The 20,855-nt window shown below is 44.7% G+C and overlaps 1 protein-coding gene across 4 annotated transcripts in view; it reads left to right on the top strand.

Annotated features, from left to right (window-relative positions):
- The window catches only part of EPB41L4B (erythrocyte membrane protein band 4.1 like 4B), a 144,247-nt gene that overhangs the window by 84,734 nt on the left and 38,658 nt on the right, over positions 1-20,855 (top strand). For all 4 annotated transcript variants that reach the window (XR_012332628.1, XR_012332629.1, XM_019946442.3 and 1 more), the window contains exons 16-17: positions 17,253-17,467; positions 19,794-19,912. Coding sequence is in view for 2 of the 4 variants with exons in the window: in XM_019946442.3 (XP_019802001.1) it covers positions 17,253-17,467; positions 19,794-19,912 (334 nt within the window). In the remaining 2 variants the exon portion in view is untranslated. The remainder of the gene's footprint in view (positions 1-17,252; positions 17,468-19,793; positions 19,913-20,855) is intronic.

Below are 20,855 nucleotides of genomic sequence, written 5' to 3'. Positions count from 1 at the left end.
TTGAAACTCAGTTACTTACTGGTCTTGATCATCCACTGTTTTTCTGTGATCCCTGAGAATATCTAACAGTGAATTGACAGTATCGTCACATTGATGTAATTCATGTGGACTGGAAGTCTTGCAATCATGTCAGGTAATTACCTTGGCCTTCAAAACCCTCTTGCTTGTTTCATTTCTTGGTCTACCACTTCCACTGAAAATGGTCCTCCTTAACAGTGAAGATGAAGGAGTAAGGACAGTACAGGAGTCCTTTGTTTTTCTTGCCTGTTAATATCCCACCATGCTTCCAGGTCAGTGACTCCAGCCTCCTGGGCCCTGCTCTGAGCACAACAAATGATAGATCCTTTTTGTTGCCCTTAATTTTTCCAGCTTTTAACTAGTCTTTTAAGATCTGAGCTCATCAAAGAGCTCCTTGAGCAGCCGCATTGATCCATTTGGATGAGTATTTCCCACCCGGCTCTAAGTGAATTCCCTGACTGACTGAATCTTCCAAAAGTACCAGGTAAATACCCTAAATAGCCCTAGAATGATTTGCTTCCACCATTTTGCTCTAGGAGGCAACAAATGCCTAGGCAAGGTATAAGGGGGCAGAGATAGAGAAAAAGCAAACTGCAGCTAAAGAAAGGAAAGTCCCTTCGCACATGAAAGGTGGCACGTTTTAAGAAGCCCCAGCGTTATCTAAAAGGTGAAACAGAGGTGAAATTGACATTCAGCTGAGACTCCACTAAAGAAGCAATCCTCAACAATTCTGCAAAAAGGCCCATTTCCCCCCAAATTAGGAAACCAAATAATCGCTTGGACTGCTTGTTAAAAATGGAGATTGTGAGGCTCTATTTAGGGGGTCAGGGTGAGACCTAAGAACCTTCCTTTTAGTGGTCACTCCAAGGAGAGTCTGAGGTGGGCAGGCGCAGGACCACACTTTGGAAAAGCACAGCTTCCTGTCTTGTTATGTTTGCCCTTGTTTTAGTGGCTCAGTTTTTAACTGATTAGAGACCAACTCTTTTTCTTTTTTTTTTTTAACATCTTTATTGGAGTATAATTGCTTTACCATGGTGTGTTAGTTTCTGCTTTCTAACAAAGTGAATCAGTTATACATGTACATATTCTTTTTCTTAAAGAGGCATGATGTTCAAAAGTAAATGGACGGGGACTTCCCTGGTGGCGCAGTGGTTAAGAATCCGCCTGTTGATGCAGGGGACACGGGTTCGAGCCCTGGTCCGGGAAGATCCCACATGCTGCAGAGCAACTAAGCCCGTGCACCACAACTACTGAGCCTGCGCTCTAGAGCCCGTGAGCCACAACTACTGAGCCCGTGCGCCACAACTACTGAAGCCTGCGTGCCGAGAGCTCGTGCTCCACAACAAGAGAAGCCACCACAATGAGAAGCCTGTGCACTGCAACGAAGAGTAGCCCCAGCTCGCAGCAACTAGAGAAAGCCTACGCGCAGCAACGAAGACCCAACGCAGCCAAAAATAAATTTAAAAAAAAGTAAACAGACGGATACATCATAATCAGCTACATCTGTCTCCTCAGCATAGCTTTGCACTTCCTTGGGCTCATGGTGAAGCAGAAGAATGTAAGAATTCTAGTGGTTCTTTATATGGCTTTAATTTCATCAGAACCTCCCTCCCCCAAAATCTGTCAAACCAAGACTGAGGTCATTGTTGGGCCCTCCTGCTGAAGTGAGAGGCCAGTGAATTCCAACCACTCGAGGAGGAGAGGGCATAGCACACCCCAGTCTAAGGACCCGTGCCAAGATTAGAGCCCACGGTGGGGTAACAGGTGGAAGTTTACGGAAGCAAAATGGCAGGATGTTGCAGGCTCATGAGAGGAGACTGCAGAATCCAGTGTGGAGTGGTGATTTTGTTGGAGCACTTTGGACACGCTTTGGAATCTCAGGTAGTTTGAATCCCAGCTTTGCCCCTCACTAGCCGTGTGACCTTTGGCCTGTTTCTTATCTTCTCTATGCCTCATTTTCCTCATCCCAAAATGGAATTTAACAATGTCTCGCTGTTATGAGAATTAAATGGCACTGTATGTGTAAGGTGCTTTGCACAATGTTTGATGCTAGCTGGTAGCAATTTTTAGCAGTTTTTGAGATTTAAGGCCTTAGCAGTCCATGTAGTGAGAAGCAGGACAAGGGGATTCAAAGTCTAGCTCAAGGAATGGTGTATCTCCTAGGTTGATGGGTTAAGATGTATGGTCTAAGTTTAGCAACAGAAAGGGGTGCTTCGTTCCAAAGGAAAGGTCACATGGAAGAGAGTTCACACAATAGGTAAAGACACAGCTCTGAAACTCTAACAAGTGAAAAGCAGAAACAGCATGGGGATGTTTTCAGAGGAGATAAAAGGAAATAGAAATGATATTTCTGTCTGAGAATACCAAGAAATAACTGTCCAGGCAGAATGTGGGCAGTGCTTTCTGACCTGCAAATGGGAGAATGGCCCTAGGGAAGGAATTGGTGAGACCACAGAGAATCCATTCTGCTGGGACATCTGGGACTCAGAAGTTGAGAGAATTGAAACAGATCTGCTCAGTTCCCAGCCTGTCCCAACTTGAGATTTCATCTTACACAAAGCAGAGGGAGCTTTTAACTATTTGGAGACTAAGTAGAAAGTAATAAAGAGAACTGCTGTGCTATTCAACCTTTTTTAGGAAGTAATACAGACAGTGGTAAAAATTCAAAACTATCCAAAAGTTACTTTTCCTTTCCACCCTCTTATTCCCTAGTTTTCCCCAGAGGCAAACACTGTTAGCATTTCTTGTCAATCTAGAGCCATTCTGTGTTTAAACAGGCACATGTTTATTTAACCAATCAATACTGATGGACATTTAGGCTGCCCTGCATCTCTGAAATGACAGCTTTGCCGCCATCCTTATACACGTCGTGCACTTGAGCAAATCCATCTGTAGAATAAATTCCTTACAAGTAGAGATGCTGGGGCCAAAAGGAATGCACGTATTTAATTTAGATATTGCCTAATGAAGTTTCCCTCCAAAGATATCCTACCTGATTACGCCTCTCGACACTATACACACAACAGCTATTTGACAGGGCCTCTGTGATCCCACAGGAGACATGCGCTTAGCCTTCGCTAACTTTTTTAAAACCTTGCTAGTCTGATGGGTAAAAATCAGAATTTCTGTTTCAGTTGTATTTCTCTGTAAGCAAGGTGGCACACCTTTTTATCACTTTGAATGCCATTTGTTCCTTGTTTACTGTGGAACATCTGGAGGCCCTAATCTTGAGTCGTACCCTTTAATAAAGATCAGACTGATGAAGTAAAATCCATCATCTTAGCCTTTTTATAGTGAAGAAAGGGAAGCCTGGGAAGAGTCGATCTTTACCAGACATTCTGTGAAAGCAGCTTTCCAGAAGTTCAGGTAACAGTCAGCATGATACCTGCATGCCCTGGAGGTCTGAAAAAGGAAAAGAGGCAGCATGATAATAGCCAGGATGAAGGAATTGATATCTAATATCCATGTTTCCTTTCCATTTGGGGAGTTGATTAAGAACTGTACACTCAGACACTGTGAATTTCCCTGGTGTATTTGATCAGGGAAGGACGGATATACATTTAATTACAATTAACATTCTAATATATGGAATCTAAAATCACAGCTACATCGCAGGACTTGCCAGTGGTTTTATTGGGGAAAGGCTGCAGAATTTAAAATACCAAACGGCTTAGTCGAGGCAATCCACTAAAAAGGGTTAGAATAATTAGAGGAACATCCCCGTAGGCTCATGTTACAAGAAACCTGCAGAAACCTACCTAATCCTCCCCTACTGAATAGGGAATGGTTTAAACATCCACTTTGTACCGCTGAGACCTCAAAAGCAACAGGTGTTGCTGTGCTAACGGCTCCACTAGCCAGTTGCATTCCGTGGCTGGATAAAGACGCTGTAACTATATTTAAGGCAATTTTAAAAGCCCTTAAAATTAGGCCCAGTGTATGGCTTCAGAGGCTAACTAGGGGAGTTTGTAATAGAAGCTTCTGAAGAACCTACAAGAATTGGGGAACAGAGAGAGGACCATTTGAAGAGATTTTTAAGCACGAATGAAAACCGAAATAGATTAATCCTCATCTGTATCCCCTCAGGACCTCGTACCCCACATTCAGCTCCTGCTCACACTTGGTCTTGTGCAATTAGAATGTCCAGGACCTGCCCTGAACAGAGTCTGCATTTTATTCATCCAACTTGAACTTCTTTCTGGAATGAATCATCATTTCATTCATTTGGGTGAGTTGGATGGTGTCTGCCGAGTGGAAAAATAACACTCGCAGCTCATGCCCGATTCTGCCATAACTCTTGCAGAGTGCAAAGGGTGATAAAGAACGGGCTCTTTCGACATTATTTTACACACTAGCAGCTGTGCTTCCATGGCAACGATAATTTTGTCTTACTGTTCCTTGAGGGCTCCCGTGTGATGCTACTGGGGTATGCATTTAAAGCAGTGGCTAGGGGCAAGTCCGTGAATGCTGTTCCCCACCTGAAGAAAGAAAGAAAAGAAAAGGAATCTTCTTTTAAGGCAGAGAGTGGGCACTGATATGCAGAAATGAGAGGCAAAAAGAAAATCTGTAAGAAACCAAGGGAAAACAGTGTTGGATTTGTTAGAAGTGAATGCTGTGAAGGAAAACAGCAATATTTATGTCAGTATTTTTTTCCTTAAGGCAGGAAAAAGATTGAGTACATTCTTAGTCATGAGCCTCTGTGCAAAAGTGAACTCATGAAATATTTATTCTTTGGACTCAGATCCTGAAATTTATCTGGAATTGCTAAAGTCCTAGATCTCACCGCAAAGTTACAGAGCCCTTCCTCACAGCTTCTTGCTGTCTCCTACACAGACAATTAGAATAAGACATCGTAAAACTTAGCAAGAACAATATCAAGGTAAAATGGATTTTCTGGCAGAAAATGTTCAAGGCCTGCTTGTCTGCTTACAGCCATTCATCGACACCAATGGATACCAGTTTCACCAAAGGAAAACTCCAGACTCAGAGATGGAGGTACACATCCTACCGTAGCTCACACGGGACAGAGACCCCGTTACCACCGAACAAATCGTAAAGGCTCTCATCATTCCTTAAGATGTGGAATATTTTACTCTGCAGTTTTGCCGAGACCATCATGTATTGTTAAGAACAACTGGGGAATTCGTGACCAGAGTGAAGCTTTTATGAACTGACACTTGATAAATTACCTAGGGAGAGTTCAATTTTAATGCACTACACCATTCATCCAACAAATATTTACTCCGCTGCCTCACTGTGGCAGGTACTGTATAGATGCTGGGAATTGCTATTGAGGAAGACACCGTCTTTGGCTCCAGGCACCTAGTAAACTAATGAAAACAAGAGCTCCCAGTCTACTGTGGATTCAGATAGCACCTGTGCTAACACTAACTGGACAGTTCCGAGTTGATTGCCTGGAAAATGTTGAAAGAAATACAAATTGGGGAAAAAAAATTTCTGCCAGTTAGTAATCCATATAAAAGAGTAAATAATGCCAAAAAACGTAATTTTGACCTTTTCAGACAAGAGCAAAATGAGGTAGGGGCATCGTTTCTCTCTAGTCGCTTTAAAAAAAATAAAACCACTAAGTTAGTGTAAGAAATCATCCCAAATTAATAGACCTAACATTCGTAATGTGTCACATTTCTAAGATGTTGGTGCAATTTTCTTCTCAAACCCATTATGAAAAAGGTACAGTTTTTCAATTATACTCTTACCGTCAGATAGTATGTTTGCGCTAAATTCAATAAGAACTTGTAGCAACACGTTGGTGTAATGCCTACTCTGTTTAGTCTCTGCTAAATTAAAATGGAAATGAGTGACAGGTATCCTGGAAACCAGGATGGGTAAATGCACCTTCTCCTGTCTCTCATCCGGACATGGCAGAGATCAAATTATTTCATTGATCTGTAGTTCCTGAGGTATAAATGCTTAATAAATGACTGTCTGAAAATGCGGTGTCTGGGCAGATAAGTGAAATCAGTTACCTAAGGTCATAGCTAAGGGGCAGCACAACCAAAGCTAAGTGCCAACCAGCATTCTTTTAATGTCATTATACTGCTGCTTTCACCATCCACGTGGCAAAGCAGTGTCTCTTGGCACTGAAGAGAGCACAGGGCTCTGTAGTCAGGTTGCCTGGGTTCAAATTCCAGCTCTGCCATTTACTGGTTGTGTGTCTTTGGGAAAGTTAATTAGTCTCTCTGTTCCTGTTTCCTTATCTGTAAAATAAGGAGAGTAATAATTGTTCCTTCTTCAAATGTTGGAAGATTAAGTAAATTCGTAGATGGCATAGTGCTGGGCACTCAGAAGTGTTAGCACTTTTTTTTCTCCTCTGAGGGCATTAATGCACTAGTGTTCAGTCAGCAGGTATGATTCTGACTGACACCATCTGCTGTGATAACATGGTACTTGAGGGGATTCTGCTAAGAGAGTCCCAATCAAGAGTCACAGTTCCAGGCTAATGGGCTTAATTATGAACTAGTAATGATGCTTCCCAGCTTTATTTTTTTTAATTAATTAATTAATTTGTTTTTTGGCTGTGTTGGGTCATCATTGCTGTGCACGGGATTTCTCTAGTTGTGGTGAGCAGGGGCTACTCTGTTGCAGTGTGCGGGCTTCTCATTGCGGTGGCTTCTTTTGTTGCGGAGCATGGGCTCTAGGCACGCAGGCTTCAGTAGTTGTGGCGCATGGGCTCAGTAGTTGTGGCGCATGGACTCTAGAGCACAGGCTCAGTAGTTGTGGCACATGGGCTCAGTAGTTGTGGCTTGCAGGCTCTTGAACACAGGCTCAGTAGTTGTGGCGCACGGGCTTAGTTGCTCCGCGGCATGTGGGATCTTCCCAGGCCAGGGCTCGAACCCATGTCCCTTGCATTGGCAGGCAGATTCTTAACCACTGTGCCACCAGGGAAGCCCCTGCTTCCCAGCTTTTTCTGTCCTTGGCACCCATAGGAAATGTGTTGTTGTATAGCACACTGGGGTAAGCAGACAAGGGTGCTTGAGGCTCCCGGCGCCCCTGGTCCTGTCCCCTTGCTCCAGCAACTGAGAGAATGAAAGATTCATCCCACTTGCCACCTTCTGAGGCCTATCAGTTGGGAAGCTTTACTGTGTGTCAGCAACTCCCTGATGCTTTAGTTCTGATTCGGAACATGGAGGTGTCCCCACTTAGGCTAAAAGTAAATTAGGTGCCAGTTTGCCCCAACCAGGCTCTTCTGGAAGGTGTTTAGAGAACTTACGTGCTGCTGTGTGGGCTGCACAGAAGCTCTTCTTGCCTCCAGGAAGCCTGCTATGAAGTTGAGACATGTGCCAGGATAGGTAAAAGAGTAACTGAGTACAGGCAGCACCTAAGGGTGAACTGAGCAATCCAGAGAAGATGCCAGACGACTTTGGACAGAGAGGATGTTCCCTGTGTCCTCCTAAGAGACTTCAAGCTGGCACATCACAAATGGGGGACTTCTTGGCCATCCAGACAGTGGAGTTCCGTTAAAAGCAGAGCATCTGTTGAGGCCTTGGCCTTTCTAGCTGATGATTTGGTTGTTTGGAAGGTAGAAGAAACACTGCCCTGCCGGTCAGCAAGGAAGACTGGGTTGGAAGTGTATAAGTGACAAGACCCTTGGAAGAAAATGACCCTGGTGTCTTAGAATCATTAATATGAAATGAGTGGAATTCAGGGTTTAATCTTCCATGTATTCCAATCTTTAGAAGATCAGATTTCAAAAATGTTAAACAAGGGTAGATCTAAAAGGGAATATTTTTCACATGGACTATGAATATATCAGATAGTCTGAAAGATGAAGGCATTCAGAGCCCACAATTTAAAACAGTATTTTAAAGAGAAGGAAGGTAGAACATATGACCAAAAACAAAGGGGCAGAGACCTTTTTTTTTTTTTTCCTGCGGTACGCGGGCCTCTCACTGTTGTGGCCTCTCCCGTTGCGGAGCACAGGCTCCGGATGCGCAGGCTCCGGACGTGCAGGCTCAGCGGCCATGGCTTACAGGCCCAGCCGCTCTGCGGCATGTGGGATCTTCCCGGACCGGGGCACGAACCCGCATCCCCTGCATCGGCAGGCGGACTCTCAACCACTGCACCACCAGGGAAGCCCAGAGACCTTTTTTTTTAAAAGGACTTCTGTAGGTGCATATTTTGGTCAGAGCAAAATGATGAACAATTTAATAGCAGAGCCATCTTGAGGATGGTATGTGAGATTAACAGGACAGAAGAAGAGCCGCTCAATTTCTGTTTTGTTTTTCTCTTTTTCAACAAGGAAGCCAGTCAGTATACTAACTGCAGAAAGGTGAAAAGAACAAAGAGAATGAAACTGAAGTCCAAGATAAGAGAGAGAGTAGTCAGGAAATATTTTGATGCTTTACAGTCAGTCTTCAGGTTGAGAAAAATGGCCTTGAAGAAAATTTGCATATGTCATTGCTGAGCCAGCACCAGCACACTTTGAAAAACTATGGAGTCTTGGGGAAATGCCAGAAGAATAGACAGGGAAATGTCATACAGATTCTTGAAAAATGAATTCTAAAACATGGAGTGATAAGCTTGATGGTAATACCAAGAAAAGTTTGAGAATAGATTTTTTTTTAAGCACTTAGTAAAGTAGTGTTCACTTAGGAACAGAATGGATTTGTTCAGAGTAAGTCATGCTAATCTTTCAAGATTCTTCGTAGGCTAACAGTAGAAGGACTGTCTCTAACCTAATAAGTAGAATTTGTCACAAATCAACATTTAATTTAGATTGTAGATTTAAGATAATCTACATACTTCAGAAATAAGACAAAGATGATTGCTAATATTCAATATCATTCTAGAGGCCTTACCAATGCAATAAGCCAGGAAAACAAAATAAAGAATAAATGCTGGGAAGGAAGAAACAAAATTCATGCGATTATCCTAAAATACAAGTGAATTCCAATTAATAAGAGTTCAGCAAGGTGACCAGAGGTAGAAATACCTTAAAGTCAGTAGTTTCATGTATCTAGTAGTAAAAAAAATTAGAGAAAATGTAATAATTCGTGAGATCCCATTTTCAATTGTGACAAAACTGATATATGGATAGGAATAAAGTTAATAAGATATGTTCCATAACTTTATGGAAAAGTTAAAAATTCTGACTGAAGGACATTTAAGAAGATCTAAATAAATGGTGAGAAATACCTTATGAATGCATTCTCCCAAATTAATCCATTATATTTAATGCTGCAAATCATAATTCCAATGGGATTTTTTTGGTAGTAACTTGAATTGTAAAGTAATCTGGAAGACTGAGTGCATGATAATAGCCAAGAAAAAACAAAAGAAAAAGAAAAACGATGTGTGAAAGGAAACAGGATTTGTACTATCAGATATTAAAAAGCCCAAATATTAGCACAAAAGTAATTAAGACAGTCTGGTGCTGGTTTAGCAATAAATAAATAGTTCAATAAAAATATGAAGAATCCAGGGCTTCTCTGGTGGCGCAGTGGTTAAGAATCCACCTGCCAATGCAGGGGACATGGGTTCGAACCCTGGTCCGGGAAGATCCCACATGCCGCAGAGTAGGTAAGCCCGTGCGCCACACTACTGAGCTTATGCTCTAGAGCCCACGAGCCACAACTGCTGAGCCCATGTGCCTAGAGCCCATGCTCTGCAACAAAAGAAGCCACTGCAATGAGAAGACCGCGCACCGCAACGAAGAGTAGCCCCTGTTCACCACCAACTAGAGAAAGCCCGCGTGCAGCAACGAAGACCCAACGCAGCCAAAAATAAATAAATAAAAAATTTTAAAAATCATTAAAAAAAATATGAAGAATCCAGAAATAGATACAGGTAGATAATTGTGTATCAGTCATGGACAATCAGAACTGAAACCACTCTTGGCAGGTTTCTTACAGAGGGAATTTGATACAGGGAATTGATTGCATAAGGGATGAAGAACTAAGTAGCTAAAGTGACCAGTGAGGCAACCCAGAAATTAGCAACAGTAGAACCTGCTTATCACTCCTAGAGCTGGAGAGACAAAGAGACAAAGCAATATGGCAGTATTCCAGAGCCCAGGAGCTGGAGCCACAGGGAGTCAGTCTAGTGAAAGCTGAAGCCCCAGGGGACTCAACTACTGCCGAAAACATCCCCTGAGGTAGAAAGAGATGAGGGAGAAATACTTAGCTCCTTTTCCTACCCTCCAGTCTCTGTCAGTGCCTCCCATTGGTCAAACCTACATAGAAACCCAAGGGCAGGGAAACTGGGAAATGCATTTCCTTGGAAATACAGCAGGTCAGGGGCACTCAGGGAGGGTAAGGTAAAGGTAAGGAGAGAGGTGTCCAACCCAGCCTGGGGGGGAGCCAATAAAGAAGAATTTATTTAGATATTGTGAGGCAAAGGTCTCTTTTTTCCTGAAATGAAGAACCAGTTGTCTTAACATCACCCAAGGACATGAAAACATGTGATATGACAGTCTCTATCATTGGGAAGACAAGATGTGTACACAAAGATGTCTGAGGCAGTGGGGTTCTAAGGAGGTCTTGGGAGTTTCCTGATGAGTGCATTTGCTGCCTTAAATAGAAGCCGAGGCAGATGGGAAGATGTAGCAGATGGATGGCACTTGGGGCACTTGGCAAGCAGAGAGGTGCGAGTCCTGGATTGTGTCCCAGACTCAGCCAGTTACCCACTGTGTGACCTGGTCACCTCATCCCCCAGTGGGTCCCCGTTTCCCCATATGCAAAGTGGGGAGGTTGGACTAGGGCCTTGTGTCTCAGCCCTGGCTGCACATTGGATTTAGAGATAGATGATGTAATTAGCCAGGGTAAGGGTTGTACACTGATAGTTTACAAAATCTCCCTTGGTTGATTTTTTAATCAGCTTTATTAAGATATAAATTAGATACCATGCAATTCACCAATTCAGATTGTACAATTTAATAGTTTTAGCGTTTTCACAGAGCAGTACAGTCACTACAGTCTAATCTTAGAGTATTTTAACTTCTCCTAAAAGAGACCCCAAAGCCATTAGCGGTCACTTCCTATTTCTCCCCATCCTCCCCAGTCCTAGTTAACCACTAATCTACTTTCTATCTCTATGCATTTACCTATTCTGGACATTTCATATAAATGGAATTATGTTTTCAAGGTTTATTCATGTCATAGCATGGATCAATATTTCATTCCATGTTATAACTGAATAATATTCTGTTGTATGGCTATACCAGATTTTAGTTATCTGTTCATCAGTTGGTGGACATTTGGGTTGTTTCTACCTGTTGGCTCTTGTGAATAATGCTGCTGGGAATATTCATGTGCAAGTCTTTGTATGGACATGTTTTTATTTCTCCTGGGTATATACCTGGGAATGGACTTTCTGGGTCGTATGGTAACTCTATGCTTAACCTTTCTGAGAAACTGCCAGGCTGACTTCCAAAGCAGCTGTGCCATTTTACGTTCCCACCAGCAGTGCAGAGGGTTTCCTCTGGTGCTTTTCATATTCATCCAGAATTTAAAACCACCTAACTGGATGATATCTGAGTGGCCCTGTTTCTACAATGCTATGATTTTTTTTTTTGATCCAAGATTAGATCCCCAGGGCTGCCCACAGAAGCCCACGTCTGCCCACAGAAGCCCACGTCACCCAGAACTTGGCTGAGCTGTAGAGTGTATGATTGGTTCCTCAGAGCACCCTGATAACCCCCAGCCTTAGTTTTAAGAGAAAGCCGTGTAAGTTCTGTGTTCCAGCTCAGGACCCTCCCCCATCCCTGCCCTGCGCAGGTCATGGTTCTGGCGATGGATTCTGGAGGATTATTCTGAATAATCATACTGTTATTATACTAAATACTGTAACTATTATAATATAATAATTAATATAACAATGGTATAATCATATTATAATGATTATAATGTTATAATATTATAAACCTCAATAATTATCCCATTTTTCAGTATGGAACGCGTTTTGATTGAGTACCACATGTCTGGCCTGCTGGGATCCCAGAGTCAGGCAGGGGAGAGGCTCTGGTGGGATTAGGCAGGGCTGTAAAAGTCCCCCAGCCATGCATCTGCAGAGCCGTGTCCACCCCTAATGCAGTCAAGGACATCCCATAGGACACAGTCCCCCCGAGTAGGAACACTAACTTTTCTAGAGTTGGAAGTAGAATGGGAGTAGGGGCTTCCCCCAAGAGAAGGGAGGAGAAGAAACTAGATCTGGTTCCACTTCTCACTTCACATCTACGAACAGGGCACGTTACTCACCTTCACTAAGTCCCACTGTAAGAGGAGGTGGCAGCAGCTTCCTTGCAGGGTAACTGTAAAAGAAAAGCATTAACGCGCCTAGCACGTGCTAGGCACATAGCAGCCCCCTTCTTCCACACCAGATCCTTTCAACTGCCACCTCATGGAAGCAGGGGCTGATGTATACATACCCCTCGTCCATCACCCTCTGAAAACCAGGACTTGTGACCTCCTTTCCAGAATGCCAGAAGCCTGGTGAATCTCAGTCTCTATTGATGGTGAGCACAGAGCTGGCCTCATCTCCTAAACCTTAGCCACTGGGCCCCGAGGCTTGTGGGCTGCTGAGTGCTGCCGGACCCTCTGGGTGGGCTTGACCTTCTCTGAGGTCCCTGTGGACAGGACAGCTGCACAACCCCAGTGGATGCCATTTACATCATAGTTGATGTGAATATCACCTCCTGGAGTTCTGCAGGGAACAGTCCACGAGGCCAGGAACAGTGATTTCCTTAACAGACCCATAACCCCACACAGTGCCATAAGTTAGGATCTCCAGGATGGTCCTCCGTGTGTATGAGCTGAGAAAACACCCAGGTCATACCACGCCTGCTTATGAATGTTTGCTCTTCTAGAAACTTACTCTCAGAGATCCAGGCAGCTTCTCTGACCCTCTATTTCTCTTCCCATTTGTCTCTTTCTCAGTCTTCCCCAAAAGTCATGGTAAAGTGAAAATCACATGTTATTAAATACAATTTATCACTCTCTGCACATATATTTATTTCCCTGTTTAACTTTTCACTCTGGGTTTCCTGGAAATAAAACGCGCGCGCGCGCGCACACACACACACACACACACACACACACACACACACACACACACACACACACACACACACACACACACACACTTCTAACTTGGAAAGACAGGAAGGTACGTGAGACTACAGCTTCATTGCAGGTCTGCGGCAGACATCACTCATCAGTCACAGCACTCTTTCCTCCTGAGCTGGCACAACCTCAGAATCCTTTTTCGCCTTACGTTCCAAGCAGAGAGTGAGCATCAGTTGGAGATGGCATGGGAGATGATGTCTATTTACCAGTCCTCAGAAATTCTTGCTCAGAACTTTGCACCACTACCTACAGCCCTGAATGTACCCCAGATCTCTACTATAGGACATCTTGTTCCTTGGGTGTTCATTCTCACATTCAGTGAAACCCGTTGGAAGCTCAATCATAGTTTTCCCTCCTCCAAGCAGCCTTCACTCCCAGCATCCTTTTTTTCAATTAATGGCATGCCATTTGCCTGGTCCTCCAGGCTAAAAAATTCAAAAATTTCTGACCCCTCCATGTCTCTGTGTTCTCCCCTTCTCAAATCCTGCCAATACCCCCCATCCTGTCACTCTCTTCCTTTCAGTGTTTCTCTGGTTTGTCTCTGCTGCCTAGACCATTATAGTCCCCATTCAGACCTTTAATAGGCTGGCTGCAGTGTGGAAGGAGGGCAGGGTGGAAGATGAGCCTTGAGGTGTAAAGTGTCCCAGGCTGTAGGGAATTTTCTCTGTTCTGAGCTCCCAGTCTCCGTGCCTCCTTAGGACAGATATTATTTTCAACATATTTGAGACACAGGAAAATAATGCCCATGGGATTTGCAGTTCACACCTTTGTCGTCACATCCCAGCTCCACAGCTTCCATTCATCCTTCCTCCCTCTCTCGCTGCTTCTTTCCTTTTCGCCCTCCCGCCTTCCAGTCCTTCCTTTTATCATATATTTATGGAGCACTAATTATGAGCTAGTCAAAGTCTCTACATGTATACAATGGGATATTTAATGTAAAATAGCTAGCCCAGTGCCTGGTAGAGCAAGTACTGGATAAATAGGTGGGGGAAAGGCTGACTCTCAGACCTGGAAGTGCACCAGAAATCACCTGACCCTGTCACGTCACAGAGGAGGAAACTGAGGCCCAGAGCAGCTGTCCGAGGTTCCTGCACAAAGGTGGGCAGAACTAAGACAAGAAGCCAGGCGTCTCGATGACAACTCGGTGCACGTTTTGCTGCCACCATTACTGCCTCCACGAGGGGGGTGGATACCCTTGGTTATGTTTCAGGTTGGAGAGGTGAAGCTGGACTCTGAACCCAGAAGCCAAAGTCACGCCTTCTTCCACATTCTTACGCACGTGCACACGCGCGTGCAAACACACACACGATGTGAGACTGCCCTGAGCCAAGTCTCCAGAAGGCAGCCAGGGTGGACCAAAGACCCAGCTCACGGGACAACGTGGGGACAATGGTGCTGTTTCTTCCGGAAAGCATCCTGCATCTGCAGCAGAGGCCTCCTCTGTACCTCCTTCCCGCAGCGCCCACATGCCAGGCCTGCAAGCCCTGCCTGCCCTGCTTCAGAAAGAGCTCAGAGGGCTGCTCTTCCGTCCAGTGAGTTTGTCTAGCCCCACCCCGTCACAGTCTCCTAATGAACAGGCTGGGGTGTCTGTCCTCCACGCAGCCCTCAACACAAACTTTCTAAAATGCAACTCCAGTCATGTCTCGCCTTTGCTTAAACCCTTTTCACTCCTCACTTCCGCTCCAGCCATCCTGCGCTTTCAACCATCATTCCTTTGCTCAGACTGTTCCTTAGGCCTGTAATAGCCATTTCTACCTTTTCACTTGAAAGACATTCCACAAAACAAATGAACAAACAAAAAACAGTAACAAGGTAACACACCTTCACTGCTTTAGAGCATGTGAGTTATAAATGAGAGAAAATCAACCACATCAAACAAAAATAAATAAATAGAATTTATTGGACCTTGTAATTAAAAAGGTCAGTGGTAGAACCAGCCTCAGGCAGGGCTGGAACCAGGGGTTCAGATGATACCATTGGGGTGTTTTCTTTCTTTCCATCTAGCTTTACCCTCTGCTCGTCTTGTCTTCCTTTGTACATTGGCCACTTCCCACAGATACTCCTTTGTGTCCAGGGAATATGGTCATAAAGTAGCCTCAACTTACATCATCCTCATAGCCAGATCTGACTTATCTGTGTGTCACAGTAGATGCAGTGCCTTGGGCTCACAATACTTTTAGGGGCCCACAAAAATGGTTTCATTTCTTTGAAGTCAGAAGAAAAAAAACGAACTTTTAGTTGAGGAAAATGGTTTAATATCCGATAATATATTCATTTTTATACAAATGCAGTCATAAAATATAATTTTAAATTTTTTATGGATAAGTGAAAGCCAAAGTGCTTAGGACCCACAAAAGTCACAATAAGGCCCTGTTTGACTCTAAAAAGGAAGAGAGACACTTTCTCTCCATTTCCATATGTTAAACCTATAGGAAACTCTGTCCCTGATTGGATCATATCCCAGAAAAAGTCACTCTACCTGGAAGGAGGGAAAAGTCTGATTGGCCCACTCTGAGGGGAAATATCAACCTCATACAAACACAAGAAGTGTGGTTTTCTGTAAGAAGAATGATTCTGTTTCAAGAACGTCTACCAAAATTTGACTCTCTCCCAGTTGATCCCGCCCTTATGATTCCTTTCCCAACACCTTCACCAGCCCCAGAAAAACTAGTTGCCTTGACCTCTATGCTCACTTAGCGGCTTGTTCTAGGGTGATTGTAACTGATTGAAAGACAGAATTTCCTACGCTGAGGTGTGAGCTCCTTGAAGACAGAGTGAAGGAGTGGGCAGTAGAAATCTGGTCTATGGGAATGAGCAGAAAGAGGGGTTAGCTCTGCTTAGGGGTGTGAGGAGGAGACCTTTGATCTGGGTCTTAAAGGCTGGAAGTCTTCCTGGAGGAAGGGGTGTTTTAGCTGGGTTTAGGGATGAGGAAGGACTCCAGGGGACAGAAAGAGGTGAAAGGCACAAGGATGGGAAGGACTAGGGTGTAGAGAAGAATACAGCAGGAGATGCGCTGAAAAGAGAATGGGACAAGATCACAGGGGGGCCGTGAGTAAAGGAATTTGGATTTTTTCCACGGAGCGTCTACAGAGGGCTGAAATTGAGTGTAAAATGTTGCATCTTGGTGCCTTTTTCTGCAGAGAAGTTCCGTAGTTTTCTAGATTTCCAAAGGGTTCTCTATCTTAAAATGGTTAGGAATCACTAGTAACAGAGAGGTATTCCAGCTCCTGGAGTGAGGAGTGCCACACTCTAGAACGTAATCAGAACAGCTCTCTGGCTAGTGCTCTGTGGAGGATGGGCTGAAGGAGGAGTAGAGGCTGGGAGAGCTTTGGGAATCTGTTTCAAGAGCCTTAGGGCAGTAATAACCGGAGGAGCAGTTGGAATTAGAAGATGTCGTAGCAGTACCATTAATAGGTGCTTTCTGCCTGGTGGGGGTGATGGAGAGGAGAAGAAAATGATTCCAAGACTTCCAGTTTCTATCATGATCTTGTCGTAGGATGCTTAACAAATTAGTTTTTAATTTGATGATTGCCTTTGACTTCCTCCTCCCACTTAGACGATGTCTTTTTTTTTTTTTTTTTTTGGCTACGTTGGGTCTTCATTGCTGCACACGAGCTTTCTCTAGTTGCAGCGAGTGGGGGCTACTCTTTGTTGCGGTGCGCGGGCTTCTCATTGTGGTGGCTTCTTTTGTTGTGGAGCACGGGCTCTAGGCACGCGGGCTTCAGCAGTTGTGGCTCACGGGTTCTAGAGTGCAGGCTCAGTCGTTGTGGCGCACAGGCTTAGTTGCTCCGCGACATGTGGGATCTTCCTTGACCAGGGCTCGAACCCGTGTCCCCTGCATTGGCAGGCGGATTCTCCACCACTGCGCCACCAGGGAAGTCCCATGATGTCTTTTTAAAAACAGAAATTATTTCATTTGAAACTTAAGGATTTTTTTAAGGGTTAACATCTCTGATATATACAAATTTCCACTTTCTGCTTTTCCTTTGAGTGCAGTGTTGCCTTTGTGTCCTGTTCTACAATAACCCTGTGGATCTGTTTGTTGAACCTATTTCTCCTGGTTTTCAATGCTTGGAGAACATCTTTTAAAGTACGGACAGGAATATCAAGACTCTCTGCTTTTCTAAATCCTGACTTTTACACCCTCTGCAGCTACCCGCTCCCTTCCCCAGGGCTCAGCAGCGCAGACCGGCTGCCTTTTGGCCTCGAGGAGAATGGGGGCACACCGTTTGCCACCAAAGCTTCGGGAAGGCACCACCATCACCACCACCAGCACCAGCACCACACTAACTATGGCCTCTCGCTGACCCTGGAGAACAAGGAAGGGCCTTTGAGGTCCCCAAACTCCAGCAGTAAATCACTTACAAGTGAGTAGGAGTATAGGGGGCAGGGTGGGGGAGTGATGCTGCAGGGTGTGTGCGGCTTTCCTAGATGCTCAAGCCAGCCCCTTGCAGTGCAGCTCGGAACAGTGGTAATGTCTGTGCTGGGTTACCAGGTCTGAGCAAGAGCTGACAAGAGCCTTGTGCATTAGGCAGGGGCCACTTAAAAATTATGATTTACCAGCAAACTGATTTCGTTACAAGAGAGCAAATGTCTCTCCACCTCATTTCATGCCGGTTCTCTGCTTCTGCCATATGCAGCACTGGCTCAAGCAATGGAACAGGGACACACGGAAGTGAGGTGGCTGGAATCTCTCATTCCCAACCACAAGAAAGCCCATTCGGTCCCATTTCTGGCATCCCACTTTTCTGAGAGCAAGGTGTCAAGTAGATCTAGTGCATACTGTTAAAGGTCCCAGCTAGAGAAATTACGGAAATGGAGAGTAAGCAAATTAGAAACGTTTCTAGCAACTTGCCAGAGCAATTTTATATGTGTTAAAACTAATTAAAAATGTGGGCTTGGATTTTGTATGACTGTTCTTTTCTTTTTCTAGAAAATCACTTTTATTATATTTTACTAAAGAATCGGTCTGTGATAGGAGGTGGGGGAAGAACTTGTTCTTTATCACATATGGTTTGAAAAAGTGCCAAGGTAGAGGCAAGAGTCAAGAGGCTTCGATTCTAGTTCTCACGGTTGAGCCAAGTCCCCACTTGGATCCTTGGTTTCCTCGTCTATGGAATGTGGTGGAGGGTGTTGAGAAGATGACCAAGGAGTCTTCCAGGTCTGATATTTCATAAGTCTGTGGGCTGGTGAAGAAGATGAGCCATTGAGCCTTTACCTGTAGATCACAGGTAGCAATTCTGGGTTGGCGGAGCTAGAAATGGGAACTCATCATCCACTTGGTGTTGAAAAATCAGTCCCTCATCACTATCCGCACTGCCCCGGCCCTGGGCCAGGCCTCATCCTTTTGTATCTGGACAGCTATAACAGGCCTCTACGGGCACCTCCTCCAGTGGAGTCTCCAAATTATAGCTGCTAAAGCGAGAGCACTCACCAAATAGCTCTGACCAAATGCCTTACGACCTTTCCATGGTACTTCACTGTCCTGGGATAAAGCCAACACTTCTGAGCATGGCCACACACAGACCTTCACAGCCTGGCCCCTGCCAAGGTCTCCAGCCTTCCCCCACACTCCTCACTACACTCTAGCTATGTGGAACTCCTCTCCTCTCATGAAACACTGTGCCACGTCCCAGCTCTGTCATTTGCACCTGCTGTTCCCTCTGCCTGCTTTTCTCCACCCTAATGAACTCCTACACATCCTTCAGGAACCAGCTCAAAGGTTGTCAGTGCAACTTTCTCTTTACACCCCTCCCCAATTCCTGGCTTTGGAGTGCCCTCCCTCTTGCTCTATATAATTAAATAAATCTTTGGTCGCTCTTATTGGGGGTATCTGCACAGGCATCTGTCTCCCCCACTGGGCTAGAATTGTATCTCATTCATCTCTTTATTCTAGCTTCCCAGATCCCAATTGCTATGAGTACTTGGCACAAACTTTAATACGTAATGAATATTGAATATTTAATGTATTAATGGATAAAAACAAGCTAGTGGGAGGAGTGGTAGTGAACTAATCCAACTTTCAGAAATCAAAATCAGTGAATTTGATTTTAGAAGCATAACATGGTTTTTTTTGTTGTTGTTGTTGTTGTTGTTGTTTTGTGGTACGCGGGCCTCTCACTGTTGTGGCCTCTCCCGTTGCGGAGCAACAGGCTCCGGATGCGCAGGCTCAGCGGCCATGGCTCACGGGCACAGCCGCTCTGCGGCATGTGGGATCTTCCTGGACCGGGGCACGAACCTGTGTCCCCTGCATTGGCAGGCGGACTCTCAACCACTGCGCCACCAGGGAAGCCCATACCATGGTTTTTAAGGGCACATTCATCTGTTAGCCTGAACACTAATCTTTCCCATTTGCATAGTGCTTTTCCATTAATAAAGCATTGGCACATGAATTAACTCACTTAATATTCACAGCAGCCCTGCAAGGTAAGTAATTTTATTTTCATTTGAAAATGGCTGAGAGGCTCAGAGAGGTAAAGTAACCTGCCCAGGGCCACTGCTCATATTTGGGAGAGTTAGGCCTTGACACCTCGACCTTAAATGTTCTCACATCCCATCTGCTAGTGCATTCCCGAGAGGTTCAAGCTGCCAGAGGAGAAGCCAGACAGAAAGGCACTGGGAGTCAGGCTCTGGCAAGCATCTTTTATCACCTATATCTCTCTGCCCTTTCAACCTTTCCTTATTCACTTGCAGAACTGAGTCCAGGAACACCTGCCCTGTTCAGCGAAGCCGCTGCCCATCTAAAGAAGCTGGAACTGGAAACTGTGAAGGCTGCTGGACCCTGGCCTGCTCTGCACATCAACATAAATAAGGTGCCAAGGACTGGAGCTGGGCAATGAGCATGGACCTGGGGTTCACTCATACCTCTCATTATTACCCTGCCTGCCTCCTAAACTATGTGCCTTTGTCTTGGAGGGATTTCTACTCAATCTTTTTCTGCTCAGCATGTCTCTTAGGAGCAGAAATTCACTTACATTCTTTTGGGGTGGATTACAGCACTAGGGGCTGCCCCCAATGCTGAGGCCCAACAGGCTGGATCTGTTAGTGGTCTCTCCATCCTTCTAACTGAAAGTTCCATGAGAGAAGCATCCACATTTACGTCTTTCCGTTTTTACCCCTCTGTATTAGTCTGCATTGGCTACTATAGCAAATTACCATAGACCCGGTGGCTGAAACAACAGATATTTATTTCTCACTGATCTGGAGGCTGGGAAGTCTAAGATCAAGGTGCCAGATGACTTGGTTCCCTGGTGAGAGCTCTCCTCCTGTCTTGGAGCTGGTCCCCTTCTCACTGTGTTTTCACTTGCCAGAAGAGAGGGATCTTTCTTTCTTCCTCTTCGTAGAAAGCCACTAATCCCATCATGAGGGCCCCACCCTCATGACTTCATCTAAATCTAATTACTTCTCAAAGGCCCTGTGCCAAATACCATCACAATGGTGGTTAGGGTTTCGACATATAAATTTGGAGAGAACACAGTTCAGTCCATAGCACCCTCTATCTCACTCAGACAGTACCTGGCACATCGTAGATGTTCAGTAACTGTTTGCTAATGGAAGGAAGGGAGGGATGAAAGTAGGGAGGGCAGGCGGAGGAAGGGACAGGGCAGAAACCAAGCTCTCTTTTGGCTAGACCTGTTCTTATATCCAAATGGGTAGCCTTATAAAAGCCAAGTTTTATCTTAGAACTGTAGAAAGCTAGTGCTGAATTCAATCTGTCATTTAGTTCAGCCTTTTCAACATCTGAGACCAGAGGAA

Source organism: Tursiops truncatus, chromosome 6 (assembly GCF_011762595.2).
Source record: "Tursiops truncatus isolate mTurTru1 chromosome 6, mTurTru1.mat.Y, whole genome shotgun sequence".
Lineage (NCBI taxonomy): Eukaryota > Metazoa > Chordata > Mammalia > Artiodactyla > Delphinidae > Tursiops > Tursiops truncatus.
The sequence above is the reverse complement of the archived record's forward strand: the minus strand, read 5'-3'. Positions and strand labels throughout refer to the sequence as shown.